Source organism: Atractosteus spatula, chromosome 6, assembly GCF_055471065.1.
Source record: "Atractosteus spatula isolate fAtrSpa1 chromosome 6, fAtrSpa1.hap1, whole genome shotgun sequence".
Lineage (NCBI taxonomy): Eukaryota > Metazoa > Chordata > Actinopteri > Semionotiformes > Lepisosteidae > Atractosteus > Atractosteus spatula.
In genome coordinates this window covers 37,941,728-37,958,310 of record NC_142711.1, presented here as the reverse complement: position 1 = coordinate 37,958,310, position 16,583 = coordinate 37,941,728, and the positions used below count along the sequence as shown (strand labels likewise).

General features: G+C 45.9%; 1 protein-coding gene across 2 annotated transcripts in view; it reads left to right on the top strand.

Moving 5' to 3' along the window:
• slc4a2a (solute carrier family 4 member 2a) overlaps window positions 1-16,583 on the top strand; it is a 65,312-nt gene that overhangs the window by 42,056 nt on the left and 6,673 nt on the right. For both annotated transcript variants that reach the window (XM_088918822.1, XM_088918821.1), the window contains exons 7-22: window positions 2,704-2,840; window positions 4,720-4,900; window positions 5,495-5,630; window positions 5,952-6,141; window positions 6,786-6,891; window positions 8,013-8,197; window positions 9,326-9,542; window positions 10,119-10,325; window positions 10,818-10,966; window positions 11,624-11,818; window positions 12,362-12,607; window positions 13,185-13,274; window positions 13,457-13,623; window positions 13,885-14,138; window positions 15,160-15,329; window positions 15,966-16,139. In XM_088918822.1, the coding sequence (XP_088774948.1) occupies window positions 2,704-2,840; window positions 4,720-4,900; window positions 5,495-5,630; window positions 5,952-6,141; window positions 6,786-6,891; window positions 8,013-8,197; window positions 9,326-9,542; window positions 10,119-10,325; window positions 10,818-10,966; window positions 11,624-11,818; window positions 12,362-12,607; window positions 13,185-13,274; window positions 13,457-13,623; window positions 13,885-14,138; window positions 15,160-15,329; window positions 15,966-16,139 (2,804 nt within the window). The remainder of the gene's footprint in view (window positions 1-2,703; window positions 2,841-4,719; window positions 4,901-5,494; window positions 5,631-5,951; window positions 6,142-6,785; window positions 6,892-8,012; window positions 8,198-9,325; window positions 9,543-10,118; window positions 10,326-10,817; window positions 10,967-11,623; window positions 11,819-12,361; window positions 12,608-13,184; window positions 13,275-13,456; window positions 13,624-13,884; window positions 14,139-15,159; window positions 15,330-15,965; window positions 16,140-16,583) is intronic.

Here is a 16,583-nt window from a genome sequence, read left to right as displayed (position 1 = left end):
TTAAACCATTTTTAACCATTGCCATGTGAGACTGTTCATGCATTGCAACATAAAGGAATGTTCTCAATTGCTTAGTTTAACAGGGGAATAGTGCTTTCTCCTTCACTGTGTAATCAATTTATTTTATCTACAAAGCTATTCTGATCTACTGAGCCTTGGAGGATAGGGCTCGACCTCAGCAGTCTCTGCACAGAATGGCTACCTGTCTTCCTAGTAGCAGCAGCTGAAGTGGCAAGAGCCTCAGCCCTCAGCACTGTGCTGCTTCAGCCAGGGTCAGCCACTTGTTGCAGATGGTATTATTAGAGATAGTTCTCCCAAGACATCATTCATCAAAACACCACCTGATCATAAGCAAATGTATTACAGATTACTGCGTTAGTGCTGTGGTATGTTGTAGTCATGGGAAGCAGTTCCTTGATAAATACACTGTTTTTTCGTGACCATTAGGTTAAGTGTTTGGCAGGGGTCAGAGTAGTGTCAGAAGCATTTTATTTTTTTTCGTCTTTGTTCCTATTAATTTGCGCAAGAAGAATAGCCTGGGAAAATAGCAGTGCAGCTGGCTCCTGCTCAACAACAGGAATTAATAGGTTTCTCTTGCTTTTAGCTCTTGGTGCGATCACAAACAACTCCTCTCTGATCTAGCGTGAGCTCAGAAACAAGCGAAGGTGGGCTGGGTCAGTTCTGGGGCTGGAGACCAGCAGCTGCTCTCATTACCCTTCAGAGCTGATCGTGGTGGAATAGAAGACAGACACACCGGCAGCTTCCAGCTTGGCGTTCAGTGAATCGCCTCTCAAGATTTGGGGAGCTTTCTGAGCCTGTGCTTGGTCAGTGCATGGATGGTACCTACTACACCTAAAGGATATGGCTTATGAAATGTTATTCTGCCAATGCCGGGCCTGGGCTTCCCTGGGATTGGAGGAGACAGATGGGCTGTGGAAGTACTTTCTAGTTCCTTAAGGATTTCTATCTTGTTGGAAGAGCGCTGAGGTTGTGAACAAGGCCACGGACCCCAGAGGCGCTGGTTGGGTACAGCTTAGTGGATTGGTCTACACTCTGTCTGAAACCTGCTCATTTTTACCATCCTAGTGAATCGGTGACATGATGGCATGGTTCATTTTTTCCTTTCGCCCACGGGTGTTGTACAAAGAGACAACGTCTATTTTAAGTCTTAAGTGTCTTGTTGCTTAATTTCCAGCTACGTCACCTCTGATCTTTGTGCTCAGGAGGAAGGTGTGTCTGGAGTTGCCTGTGTCATCCCTCCCCACTGCTCTGTTTGAAATGTCAAACTCAGTACAGGTAGCAGGGAGCTTGCTGCTGACTTCTGGGTCTGTTGCAGCCAAAGCACTGCGTCCTACATTATAAGTTCACATTTTTTGTGGTGCATCCACATGCTGGAGTCAATAAGAGATGTTTAAGTTGATAGTAGAAGGGTACCTCACTATTCCTGCATGTTGGCACTCCACACTGAAACGATTTGTCAATCCATGTTTGGAGGAAAGTGTCACATTGCTATGAAAGAGCTACAACTAGCCCCCTTGGGTGCTTCCCTAGTCTCTCCAGCCGGCTGGTCACCCATCACACATGGACTAATTGTGGTTTCAGTCCTTGGAAAGTCATGAAAGCCTGTAACCACCACCACGACCTGGCAGGGAAAAGGCAGCATTCAAATGACAGAGGTAGGCAGGTTGAGAGGGGGACCTGGAAGGCAAGGGTCACTCTGTGCATAGCTGAAACCTTTCAAATGCAGCAGTACATCATTGCGGATTACTTGTTGGCTGTGGATTTAACCCGTGTACAAGGACTTCTGTTTTTGTCTTTTTTTGTGAAATGTTTCATATACTGTTTTTTTTTCCTGTTTATAAAGAAGAAACCATGCTCTGTTGTTTTTTTGGGGGGTATTAGTGCACCAATTCTAGAGTCTCACTGATAACACCAAGGCGGCTTCCGGAGTACAAGCTATGCTGCAGCTGACAAGTCGCTGTGCCTCCCGCAATTCTTGCCTTCAGCCTGCTTGGGTGTTTTACAATTCTCGGTGGCTGTCTCCCACAGTAGGGCTTTGAATCTCACAGGCGGCAGCTGGCAGAGGTGTGGTATAAATAAGGGAAAATGTGGGCCTACAGGAGGCGAGAGACAAGTTTGTGAAAGACAGAAGTGAGTTTTGTTAAGTCAGTCTTAGTTTTGCTGTACCTGACCGGGCTGCATGCTTGATCCTGGGTGAGGAAAACCTGCCTGTGTCTCATCGTCTGGAGGCAGGCAGCAAGAGCGGTGTCTCTCCTCAGTGCAGCAACCCCCCTTAGTCTGGTGTCCTGCCAAATTTGCTACTCAATTCTACAGATGTAGACCAGAAGAGCAATCACTTGCTGAAAGGTTTTTTTTGTACTCTTAAACACTGAGATTTAATCAGTCAGGTGAAGTCCCCAGTTGCAGGTACTTCGCATTCTGGGATGTTAAAGCCAAGCGGCCCACTGAAAGACTTTTCCAGATCATGAGGTATAAAAGCTTTGTGGTTTTTTTATATGAAACTAATTTCAATCATAATTTTTACATTTTTAATTGGAAAAAGCCCTGATATATGTACAGTATGATTTTTTCTCTTTTTTGTTACAACAGCCTAGAATGAGGAGAAACTCTAGAAACTGGAGACATAAAAGTTGCATCTGGTCGTTGTACTGACGGTTGTTCTTTCCTTCTCCCGTCTCTCAGGTCACCGGTTCGAGGATGTTCCAGGGGTGCGGAGGCACTTGGTCAGGAAGAGCACCAAAGGTCAGGTGGTCCACATCAGCAAAGACCACAAGGAGCCCAGCGCACGCATCCGGAAACTTGACCGCACACCCCATGAGGTGAGCAAAGAGCACAGAGGTCAGAGGTTACCTTAGTGGGCGGTGTCTGCCTAAAAGGGAGCTTCCTGTCATGAGCAACATGAACTTGACTTAAACCCACACTCTGATTGCACGGTTAATGTTCAAGTGTTTTTAAAACGGTGATTCAAGAGCATAGGAAGCCGGTCAGTGGTTTCCACTATAACATGATTTGCTCACAAGACACCTTTAAAAACTAGCAGGGCACAACAGTGATCTTTTGACAATATTAATAGGAAGCATGACGTTATCAGTTTTGGATTTCTGTGTGTATTCAGAAATTAAACATCCGTGAACAGATGCCCATATTGGAAAGACCAGACATTTGTTGTGGAACCACCCCAGACAGGATGCTGATTCAGTGTGACATGGCCCCTTTGCCTGCTTCATGCTGCCCCTGTTGCTGGCCCTGGATTCTCTGTCCTTTAACAAAGGCTCTGCTTCCAGATGCTATCCTGGTGAAAGGTGCTGGGTTGTCTGCCGTGAAAGCGCTCATTTTCAGGTGGTATTCTGTAGGCCACTGCCCCCTGCCAGTATGCTCCTGATCCTGGAGTGCATGACATTAGCACCAGGGGGAGCTTGGTGCCAGTGGTCTTCTGTCCCCGAGATTTTCTTTATTTTTCATTTATGCTGTGATTTGGGGGAATAGTTCTTCATGAAGAAGCCCCTCTTCTGTTAAGGCACTGTGCCATCACCGAGCTCTTTTAGTTGAGAAGGTGAAGTGGGCAACACCCCCCACCCCCCCACACACATACACATACACACACCCTCTTTTGTGTCTGAGCTCAATGATTTCTTTTTCCCACTGTCTCCTTCTCCAAAATAAAGAAATAAACTGCTTGTTCGCTGCATCTGCTGGCGCCCCTCAGCCTGCCCCTGTGCTGTGCAGAGTGCAATTAATAATGAATGAATGTGTTCTTTCGTTTCACAAGAGGGGGAAAAAGAAATAAATAGGTAACAGGACACCTAGTCTGCTGAAAGTCTCAATCAGGTGCTGATGTTTTATTAACATGCTCAGCCCATTACAGGCTGGGGCTATCTGGTAGTGAGGGGTACAGTGGGGGGGGGTGAGATTGGTCTCACAGCACAACTCACAGCTACCAGCTGCATACTCTCCCACCTCCCATCTGCCTCTGTCTGTCCTCCTGTGTGTCCGTCTGTCCATCATGGTTTTGCTGGACTTCACCGGGCGCATCGCTAAGCACCAGAAGGTGAGCCCATCATGGTGCATCATCGTCGGGGAGTGCATCAGGAGAGCGTGCAGAGTAGGCACTGCTTTGGCAATAGTTCTGTACCTACGGGTATTGCTAGATCTATTAAATGTATGATGCATGCCATGAATACAAGAGGCATTAAAACAGCAAGGTGTAGACGGTCTGTGCATGCTGGTGTGCATAGTTTATGGATATTTGTTATGCATTTGACTATTCTGGTTAATATTTAAAGAAACATGTTGGGTTTCAGAAGAAACTTTGTAGTCTTAAAGCAAGGCCATATCAACTCACCCGATGAAGATTGTAATGAAGGTAATTTTAGATATGATGTTGTATGAAGAGTTATTGAGGCCCTTAAGATGAATTAGCTGAAAAAGCAAGACTTATTTTATTCAGATTTCATATACTGCCCTTTCCTTACAAAAATGGACCCTTCATCTCCCTAGGTTACCCAAATTTATTTAACTCTCCTCTCCTCATTCCTGCTTATTCCCACTCCCCCAGGCTAAGCAGAGTGGCAATCAGTTGAGCTGTTTAGTTGAGCCCACACCAGCATTAATCTGACATTGTACAACATTGCCATCAGGTCCACACTGCCTGTAGACTAAGCTCATGTGGCTTTGTGTGTCTGTGTGTTCCTGGAACAGGTGTTTGTAGAGCTGAATGAGCTCATCATGGATAAAAACCAGGAGCTGCAGTGGCGGGAGACCGCTCGCTGGATCAAGTTTGAGGAGGACGTGGAAGAGGAGACGGACCGCTGGGGGAAACCACACGTGGCCTCCCTCAGCTTCCGCAGCCTGCTTGAGCTGCGCAAGACCATTGCACAGGGTGAGGGACGAGGACAGAGGTGTGGGGGTGCAGGGTGGGATGAGACAGAGCTGTCTTGTGGATGCCCTGTCGGCACTTTTCATTGTAATTGGGAGTGTGCTCAGTGTGGCTGCAGCAGGCCTGCAGAGAGGAACATGATGCTACAGTATATACGGTATACAGTACGTGTTTGTATATATTGTACATACTGCATATATAGTAAAGTCTTCTTCGGGTGTAAGGCTCCAGAAGGCTCCACAACTGAAACGTTGTGTTTTCTTTCCTCTCTTTTCAGCATGGAATAAACCTATTGTTCCTTTGTAGCCTATGCATGCTGGCACAGCTATCCACCTGTATATATAGTATGTTGATACGTGGGCCCCACTTAAACTATGTAATTCCAAGTGTTCAAAATTTATAGTTGGTGCTTCTAAATTGGGCAGTTAATTTCAGGAAATTCAGTATTGCATTTATGGAGATGTTACCTGCTGTTCTACTTACTACACTATCAAGCCTGAATTTTTTAATCCTTGCAATAGCTGCATTCTCCTGCATTGGAGGCTCCACAGTGTACAGTTGTCCGCTGGGTGTTATTGACCGTGGTGTTCTCTGCAGGGGCTGTGCTGCTGGACCTGGACCAAAAGACCCTGCCTGGAATCGCTCACCAGGTAGTGGAGCAGATGATCATCTCTGACCAGATCAAGGCCGAGGACCGAGCTAACGTGCTTCGAGCCCTGCTGCTCAAACACAGGTGAAGGACTCCCGAGGTGTCAGAATTTGAAATGCAATGAATGTGTTGAAGTTGTGTTGTGTTTTTTAATGGAATGTGGTTGCTCTTGATCAAAAAGTACTTAATGTCATCCCACGCCTCATTTCTTTTTTCTCCTTCTAATGTTCCCCTCTTTAGATCTGCCTCTCTGTGTTCCTTTATCACACTTTGCATCTCTCCAATTGTTTTGCACTGTTAATGTCCCTGGCTGTCTCTGTTATTCACTCCATTAATTCGCTTTCGGCCTCAAGCTCCGTTTCTCTCCCTCTCACTTTCTCTCCCTTTTTTCTCTCTTTCCCTCAGTCATCCGAGTGATGAGAAAGAGCACACCTTTCCTAGGAATATCTCGGCAGCCAGCCTTGGCTCTCTGCTGGTCCACCACCACAGTTCCAACCACATCGCCCAGCCTGCAGAGCCCTCCATCACAGACCCCCTCATGGGAGGCAGCGCAGGCTCCGAGTCGGACACTCGCATCGACATCGAGAAGATGGAGGTCAGGATGGCTAAATTGTTGCTTTTGTGTTTTTCTTTTTCAGGAGCTGTACTTTAATCTTGAGTGAACAGCCTTCTCTAACTAATCGTGGGAGTTACATTCCAGAAAACACTGTGGTTGGATGGTAAAAACTTGTGTACGAGCAAAATAGGGGCTTAGTTTCCCACAGTTTCTGTTACACTAACAAAACTTGCAGATTTCTCTAAAAAATTCCAGATACCATAATGTGACTTAGATTAAACTTATGAAAGTAATAAAACATTGTAATTAAATTGTTATGAATAATAAATAATAGCAAAAGAATGGCATATCATTAAGAGAATGCACTCTTTGCATTCATGCTTGTGTGAAAAATACACTGCTGAACACCTAGCTGGTTGGAGAGGGAGGCAAGACAACACAGGGTCATGAGCTGGTGGAGAAGCTCCATGTTTTTTTTTAAGTTTCCACCTGGAGAACCGTGTAAGAGCAAGGTTTTCCCATGGTCGGCGTGGAGTATTCTGCTATCGGCGAGGGAAGGCTGTATTTCATATTTCTTATGTTTTGTAATGCGGCCCTGTGGATATCATAGACCAAGCGAAACGTGGTGGAGGCTATGTGCTTTCTATTCCTCTCAAGCATTAATAATTTCTTTTCTTTTGCAGAAAGAGGCCCCCCCGTCAGTGGGCATGCACCGGTCAAAGTCGAAACATGAGCTGAAGCTGTTGGAGAAGATCCCTGAGAACGCAGAGGCTACAGTGGTACTTGTAGGTGAGTCCATCTACTACAGGGGAGTCAAAATAATCTCTCCCGAGACAAGTCTGCAAAAACTTGTACAGTACTTAGGTCATGTGCACAACATAATGGAGTGCTTCTTTCTATATGGGTGTGTACGCTACATGCAGAGATAATTATAACGAGAGTTCTGCTCAGAAATTGTCAGTGCGGACATTCTCACTACAAGCCATTTGATACAACCATATCATTCATTTGATTGTTACTTTTTATGCATACTTGGTTTCTGTTCCAGTCTTAAGGGGGAAAAATGTGAGAAGTGAGATTCAAGTGAAGAGCTGTGTCATCTCTTTGATGGAGTAACAGCAGTAGTGGGCTCACTCAGGGCGTACAATGTGGTGTAATTAGATTTTCAGAATGATATTTGGTAAAGTTCTTCATGAGAGATTAATTCTGAGATAACTGGCGGTAGGTATTCATGGAAATGTATGTGGATTGATAGGTTAATGGACAGTACAGATAAAGGGGGAAGGCTCCCTTGGCGTCAGTAATTTAGATTGTGGTATAGCTTTTAAACTAGTCAAGTTTGAAGATGCCTCCAAAGTAAGAGGACTGGCAAAGATTGTAGAAGCAGTGTAGAAATTTTAAAAATATTCAGATAAAATTCAAGACAAGGTAAATGCCACGCAGGTGATGTTTAATATAGACAAGTGTAGGTGTTTGTGTTAACTCATCTTCCAGGTAATGTAGGGAAGCAAAAGGTATAACAGAAATTTAGGATATATTGTTATAAGTGTAGGATTTAAATCAGTTGATGTGTAAGGCACTAGTTAAGCCTCATTTAAAATATGTAAATTTTGGGAACCATGTTGTAGAAAATCTTGCTTCTCCAGAATCTGTCCAGAGAAGAGCAACCAGATACCGTTCAGGGTTTAAGGGAATGACCTACACTGACAAGCTAAAGGAACTCAGAATGATAAGACTAAAAGAGGAGATTACCCAGGTATTCAAAAAGAAAAGTTACATTTATGACTTAACAGTTTGCTTTGTTTACTGAGCTCTCTCTTGTTTAAGAGAAAGAAGACTGTCTCTCGCTCTGCTGCCAGAGCGACGTAGCAAACACTGATGCACTGACCATGAACCATCGCCCCCTGTAGGCAGTGTGGACTTCCTGGAGCAGCCCACCATGGCATTTGTACGCCTGCAGGAGGCAGTACAGTTGGAATCGGTCCTGGAGGTACCCGTTCCAGTTCGATTCCTCTTCATTCTGCTGGGACCAGACTGCACCAACATGGACTACCACCAGATTGGCCGCTCCATCTCCACACTGATGTCCGACAAGGTGAGCGGAGAGGCAGCAGAGGCAGTGGGATGAGAGAGAGAGACCTGCAGGCTGCAAGATACGGTTCCCACCCTTATGGATGTACAATAAAATGGCAGTGACAGTGCCACTTAATAAGGCAATCACGTGCGGACAGCATGCTTTGTTTATGATACGGCATAGTCCCTGAGCATCAACTCAGTCAACTCAAAACTGTGATGTGGGAGGAAAACTGTCTCAGGCACTGTTACAGAAAATCCCATAAGAGCTCTGTTGAGTTTTTTGTCATCCTGAAAGACACTCCTCCAGGCAGGAACGAAATGCTACAACATGGGTAAAGTGCCATAATGTAATGATTGGAATTGACCTAGCCTTCGAAAGAAATGTGTCCACTCAACCCATGGGAAATGTACTCGCAACAAGTTCACACATTGCACCATTTACTGTTGGAATCAAACATTCAGGGCTATAAAATTCTTAACTTTGGTGCCACTTGCACTTGTTCTTTCTTCAAGAATATGAATTATGAGTCCTCTGAACGTACTGCGTGGAGATGTACTGCCACTCACTGCTGCTCTTTGCTGATGATGTCAGTACACAGCTCGGAGAAAGATATATATCCCCTGAGACATTGTTGCTTCTCAAACATCAGCACATTGAGCTGTCCTGGTCACTGAAGTTCTTGCCAAAAGAGCCCCAGTAATCACCCCTCTTTCAAAGTCACTGAGGTCTCCTCTTGCAGTCATGCCAACCATAATTATAGGCAACCAGGGGTCCAGCATTTTCATACATCACCCTGAATAAACTGGACTATTGTTTTCTTAACGCAAACATCCGTGTGGAAAATTTTAATATACTTGAAAACCTTAATTTAAACTGGTTAAATGAATTTTATATCCACTACACATTTTCACATTGGTTACTGATTCCATAACCAATAAGTTTGCGTGGAACTGAGGAGGATATTAGGATGAGATTCGCTTTTGGCCCAGACAGGGACTGCTGTGGACGGTTCAGGGTACAGGGTTGGGTTTGCCCTGTGGAGCAGGTGTGTGGGTGGGGGAAAATAGGCTTATGGGTGTTTGGGGAGTATATTGGCTTGGTCTCTGAGTTTTTGACTGGAATTGTCTGTGTTGCTCCCCTGTTCAGCACTTCCACGAAGCCGCCTATCTGGCAGATGACCGCCAGGACCTGCTGAATGCCATCAACGAGTTCCTGGACTGCAGCATCGTGCTGCCGCCCTCGGAGGTGGGTGGCGATGAGCTGCTGCGCTCCGTGGCTCGCTTCCAGAGGGAGATGCTGCGCAAGAGGGAGGAGCAAGAGGTCAAGCTGTTAGCCAAAGAGCCCAAGACCCCTGAGGAGAAAGGTATGGCATGTCATCTTCTCCAGAACCTGTTCTCACTCTTTTCACTCGATTTGCCAAGTTGGGAGCATCTGTTTTCTAACTATTGTGGAAAAAATGTGAAAAAATATAACCAATATGAAAGTGATTTTAAAGATCTTGAAATAAAAAAATGATAATTTGACTGAGATCCCCATAGGCAAGTAGATTTTTCTGTTTGCTTTATTCTTGCAAGGGAACTATTATGATACTATGTTTTAGTGATATTTGTTTTAGGTTCTCTTGGCTAATGTAGTAGTGCTAATCCCCTTGGTTCCTGATTCCTGTAAAAGAGAGCTAAAAAGATTGTGATTGTGTTATCCTGTGATTCAGTGACAGTCAGTTAAGAACACTTTCAGTGCTGGCCCTGATATTTAAAACCTCACCTTGTCCTGGCCAGGAAGGGCTGCCCAGGCTCTTGTTGAAAAACAAGTGCCACGTTTCTTTGTCTAACTTCTTCTTTATACCTCACTCTACTCTCCACCCCTCTTTCAATCTCCTCTTCCCCCTCTTTGTCAATCCTGCTCTCCCTCGGTCTCCCTCCCACTGTCCATCACACAGAGGCACTGCTCACCCCCTTCAAGCCGGGCGATGACCCCCTGCAGCGGACCGGGCGCCCCTTCGGTGGACTGATCCGGGATGCCCGTCGCCGTTACCCCAAATACGCCAGCGACTTCAAGGATGCGCTGAACGCCCAGTGCATGGCTGCCATCGTCTTCATCTACTTCGCTGCGCTCTCCCCCGCCATCACTTTTGGGGGCCTGCTGGGTGAGGAGGAAGATAAGGTGTTGGAGTGAAAGCATGAAGGGGTGTTGGGATGGTGAAGGCGAGGGCAGCAGAGGAAGTCTGGGCAGGAAAGGGAGCCCTGTGTGTGCACAGATGAGAATGGTGGGGCTGTGGGGGATGAACAAGATGGGAGAGACTATTTGAGGAGATTATGGAGTAAGGAAGTGTGAGAAATGATAGTGGAAAGCTGGGGATGAGAGGGTGTCGGGCGTTTAGTGACAGCCCTTAATTCTGATTTCTTCCAGATTCTAATAACTCTGTCTTGCTAGTCCCCGAGAATGTTATTGGTATGAGGATGGCAGGTTCAGGCAAGATGGCAGCTCTAGCTTGATCTTGACCTGACCTTGTCCTGCTGTCCTCACAGTTGTTAGTGTGGAATCCCAGAATGTAAGCTGGGAAACACTAACTATAGAGCTGTCAAAGGGTGTGTATGGGCAGGTGATTAACTGTCTCTGTGTTCCTCTGTCTGTGCAGGAGAGAAGACAGATGGGCTGATTGGTGTGTCGGAGCTCATTGTGGCCACGGCCCTACAGGGCTTGCTGTTCTGTCTGCTGGGGGCTCAACCGCTGCTGGTGGTGGGCTTCTCTGGCCCCCTGCTGGTCTTTGAGGAGGCCTTTTATTCTGTGAGTCCCTCTCCCACCCCAGCGGTCCTCACTGCTGGACCTGAAAAGCCACTAGCTTTCATCTGAACAGCACCCAGCATTGACTCAATAATAATCCCAGCAGTTTCCTTGTCCTTCACTCACTGAGATCCGGGACCAGGAGTAAACACACACAGGCGGCAATCTGCTGCTCTGCTAGTTGTCTGAGAATTAAAGAGATTTTCTGTATTCTTTTTCCTCCAGTTTGTCACAAAAGGCCCCTCTTTGGGTATGTAACTTAAGAAATTATGTATGGAATAAAAAGCACCTGCGCAAGTGAGATTAGGAGTGTGAAATACACAATACTAACCTGTGTTTACATACAATAGGTAATTAAATGAACTGAACATTTTATTAAAGCAAAGCTCTGCGTGACTAATGTTTTACTGAGACATTTTTGTGTAGTAGCAACAGAAGCAGTATTATGTCAGCAGTACTAATTCCCTTGACGGGCATTATCCCAAGGGTTCTACAGGGTTTACAAATGTTAAAATATAAGTGAATTATACTATTTGTTTAATAAGTACTGAATGTTTCATAGTGATACCAGACCTCTGTAAATCCTTCCTTTCTCTGCCTTGAATTGTGCGCACGGCTCTTTCTGACTGTGTGGTTTGGCTGTGTGCCTGTCCCCTCCAGTTCTGCAGCGCAAATGGGATGGAGTACCTCACGGGCCGGGTGTGGATCGGGTTCTGGCTGATCCTGATTGTGCTCATCATTGTGGCCTTTGAGGGCAGCTTCCTGGTGCGTTTTGTGTCGCGCTTCACCCAGGAGATCTTCGCCTTCCTCATCTCCCTCATCTTCATCTACGAAACCTTCTCCAAGTTGGCCAAGGTCAGGGCGGGAGCCGTGGGGAAGGGAAAGAGGGAAAAATGGCCCATTTGTACTGTGTTGGGAGGCGTTTTGGTTTGAATGTTTGACTCAGAATAAGTAATGTATAGGAATAAGTTGGGGAGACAGTGTCTTGTGGGTTTGGTTTGAGGGAGGAAAAAGTGGGGAAGCCCTTTACAGAGAAATACAAAACCCGTCCAGAACAGCCTACCGGAGCCTATAAGTCTGAACCCTGTTCTACCAGCTGATTCTGTTTGGTTAGGGACAGCAAGCTGGATTAACAACCCTGACACAACAGCAGCTGTGATGATTCTTTCTCTCCAGAAGACTTTAACCTTTTCCACTCCAGTCACCTGTCGAGTTTTGGAACTTCATTAAGAAATCATATTGCAGTCAGCTGGGGTTGACCTGGTGCAAATATTTAGCTCTCTCTCACCATCTCTGGATTGTCCCTCTAGTGGCCTAAATTAGTATAAACACAATCTTTTAAAGGTCCTTTGTTTTATTTGTGGCGTTAATCTCAAACCATTGTCTTCTTGTCTGCAGATATTCCAGGAGCACCCACTGCGGCGCTGCTCCCTGGAGAACAGCACAGCAGACAATAGGACAGAGGGGCTGTGGTCGGAGCTCTCCAGCAGCGGGATGGGGAACAGCTCTGCCGCGTCTACAAAGAGATTCAAGGTGACAGGGGAGCCCAACACGGCGTTGCTGTCCCTGGTGCTGATGTCCGGGACCTTCTTCATCGCCTTCTACCTGCGCAAGTTCAAGAACAGTGCCTTCTTCCCTGGCAGGGTAAGACTTGAGCAGATTTTTATACTACATTTTCCCCCAATATGTTCAGATCTAAAAAATCCACATTTTTGAAAAATTAAGTGTAGGATTCTTGACTGTCCTCATGTACACTGTTGGTGTGTTTATTTCTTATGAACAGACTGGTTGTAAGTGAGATATACTGTATGTACTAATTCTACTGCTCCATCAATCAGCACATGGCTCCTGGGTTTAATACCAGACCAGGCTGCTTCCTGTACAGGTTCTGCACATTCTTCCTAGATTTCTTTGGGTCGTCTGCATGCTCAGGTTTCCTTCTACCTTCCTAAGACATGTTAACTAGGTTAGATGGTGTCTCACATTGTCCCTGTGAGTGAATGTGAATACCTTGCAGTGCAGGAGCATCACTTCCTTGGTGTGGTCCTGCCTTATCCCTACCCTTCCTGGATCATCTCCAGGTTGCCACAGCCTTAACCGGGAATAAGATGCTACCTATTGTATGGAGGAATGTGATTCATAGATTAATTCTATTCCAGGTTTAATGAAACATGTTTTGTAAAAACAATCTCCTCATTGGCTTATTCTGCCCATCCCACAGATCCGAAGGGTGATTGGTGATTTTGGGGTTCCAATTGCCATATTAATCATGGTCCTGGTGGATTACAGCATCCGGGATACTTACACTCAGGTAACACACCTACACACAGGACCCCTGACTAAGCCTGTGCACCCGAACACACACTGTCATTTTTGTAATACTGACTCCAACAGTTGGTAGCACTGGTTTTACAGTCTGTGATTTTGTGTAGGTAAGACTGCTCCAGTATTGCATCAGATATCCTGAAACTTGGTGGTGTTGTTTTTGCACAGAAACTGAGTGTGCCCAGTGGCTTCTCGGTGACGAGCCCGGAAAAGCGTGGCTGGTTCATCGACCCCCTGGGCTCCGATGGGCAGTTCCCCATCTGGATGATGGTGGCCAGTATCCTTCCCGCTATCTTGGTCTTCATCCTCATCTTCATGGAGACCCAGATCACTGCGTGAGTTGCTGCCCATCTTTCTGTCTCCCTCTGTTGTTGCTCTCCTTGAACTTCTTGTTGCTTCACTATAAGGGTAATGATTACACAAGTGTTGCCACTATAAGTGGGTGCAAGTAAATTAGTAGGATAAGGAAGAGCTGCATCAAAATAAAAGGGTATGTAAAGCAAATATGAACAATTTACAGACCTTTACATAACTTCTTCCAAAAAGTATTGGTGGGGTACTCAACATCACCCTCTGCCCTGCACTCCCTCTCTCAGGCTGATCATCAGTAAGAAGGAGCGAATGCTGGTGAAGGGCTCGGGTTTCCATCTGGACCTGCTGATCATCGTCGCGGTGGGGGGCTTTTCAGCGCTATTCGGCCTACCCTGGCTGGCCGCCACCACGGTGCGCTCTGTCACCCACGCCAACGCCCTTACCGTTATGAGCAAGGCCGTGGCACCCGGTGACAAGCCCCGCATCCAAGAGGTCAAGGAGCAGAGAGTCACAGGGCTGCTGGTGGCCATTCTTGTGGGTAAGTCCTAGCACAGTATGTGGACGGGCACAGGCCCCTGGGTTCAGGATGGTTAAATGTGGTTTGAGTATTCAGTAGGCCACTATTTGAGGAGGAGCATATATTGTTCGGAAAGAGGACTAAATACCATGAAAACTAGATTTAGCCACTAGACAAGGAACAGTTACAAGTAAGAGGAGGTCACTTGGTCCGTTTGGTAGTTTGTAGCTTAAGTGTCTCACCCAGCCACCTCTTGACAGGTATCAGCTTCAACCACATGGCAATGTAGCTTCTATACTCCCCTCACTCTCTGAGTAAAGAAGTGCCTTCCATCCTTGGTTTTAAATGCATTTCGTCAAGGGTCCACTTGTGTGTTCTGGTTTGTGGTTTGCTTTGTCCAGAAGAAACAGTAATTCAGTCTGGGTAGCAACTATTTACCTTCTGTCAAAATGTTTTGTGGAGGAAGACCAGGAGGATTTTTCACATGAGGACACCTGGTGGCGTTCTCACTTATTACATGATTGTTTCCATGTGATCTTGAACCAAAGTGAAGTGAGTAATAGTAAACCAGATAAGAAATCCTTCTGGATTGCTTATTTCTGAGAGCCGGCTTTAATATTCCAAATTTGTCCTACTGGGTTAATAGCACGAGTTAAGGAGTAGGAGACAATATGTCTTTCGTAATGTTTCTTTTATTGTATGCAGTGTCCTGCATGAGTGAAAAATTATTTAGAGATCTGAAGTCCTCCAGTCTGGGAAATCAATGGGAAAGCTCTTTGCTTGCCAAACTTTATCATAAAGTTACTGCACATTGAGTTAGAATTAATCCTTATTCCTTGTTTCTCTGCTAAGAATCAGGTGGAATTTTTACATATTAGCATTTTTAGTCTAGCCACAGTGTGGCTTGGCAGCTTATTCCATACCTTTAAGATTTTTTCTGTTGGAAAACTGTTCCAGTCCTAGCACAGAATCTGTTGTAGTTAAGTGTTTCCTGAGTTGTTCTCAGATCTCCTGAGTTGTTCTGCTGCTCCTCTCCTGCCAGGTCTGTCCATTGTGATCGGAGATCTCCTGCGCCAGATCCCCATCGCTGTGCTGTTTGGGATCTTCCTCTACATGGGAGTCATGTCGCTCAATGGCATCCAGCTCTACGACCGCATCCTGCTGCTGCTCATGCCCCCCAAGTACCACCCCGACCAAATCTTTGTCCGAAAGGTCAGAGGGCACCCTAGGGTCAGGGATACAGGGGGCGGGTCTCTAATTACAAGGAGCAGTGTTTCCCAGCTCTGGGCTGTTATCAGTCTGTTTGTGAGCCAAAATTTGTTTAAAATAATGGATCCTATTCCACTTCTTTCCAGACAGCACACGATTTTAAAATATGGGTCAAAAACACAGACTGGCACAGTTGGATGAGTACAACGCTGAAGGGACAGAGCTAGTGGATTGTACTGGCCCTTGAGGAATCCTGCTGGTTCAGACCCCAGTTTAACCAGTTATAAATATAAATAGTGGAGTTAACTTCCCTGGTGGGAAGAAAAGCAAAGGGCTCTTTTAGCTCTGGAGAAACTCAGCCCTGTGTGATGGATGAAACTGTGTGGTTTTGTGAGTGTGGTCTGTAGATCAACACCTACACAAATGAAGACTTGATTTGAACCCAGGTTCATTTGAGTTTCATTTCCACCCAGTTGGACATTCAAATGTGAAACTAACTGGGACGTTTGTGTAAAAGAGATGAGGCAAATGATCCACTGGGATGCCGAGTTCCCGCTGTGCTGTTTTCTGGTATGCCTGCTCTGATGTTCTTGTCATGCCATGTGCTGTTCAGCTGACTTGTGTGTCTCCACCTGCCAGGTCCGCACTCTGCGAATGCACCTGTTCACAGGAATTCAGGTGGTGTGCCTGGCCGTGCTGTGGGCAGTGATGTCCACTGTGGCCTCACTGGCCTTCCCATTCGTCCTCATCCTCACAGTGCCCGTCAAGATGTTCCTGCTGTCCCGGATTTTCACCGAAAGGGAGATGCAATGTGTAAGTGACATGTGGAACAGTGCAGCAGGGTTGTCTTCAGACAGCATCTGCTTATTTGTTTCTCAAAGATATATATACATCCTACTTCTACTTGTGTTACAGAGGACTTGGTCACAATTCGAAGCTCTTTCTCTGTTTTTGGCTTTATTGCAATAAGCAAGCTGAGACAGAAAATCTGAAAGTTTTTTTTCAGGCTTGTTTACCTTCCACCTGTGTCTGCAACATATTCCACCTATTCTTGGTGATGTAAACAGTATTGGCAAAGATTTGAAGACAACTAAGGTCTCAGCATGGTGTGCAGTTGGTTTTTGAGGTCAAGTTATTCAGGCTTTGTGAATTCATCCTGGACTGACAGCACTGCATGACCGCTAGTTCCCCTGGAAGCTGCAGGGGGTGCAGAGAGCCAACCAGTTCAACCCTGATCTCCCAGTCGTGTGTCACCGT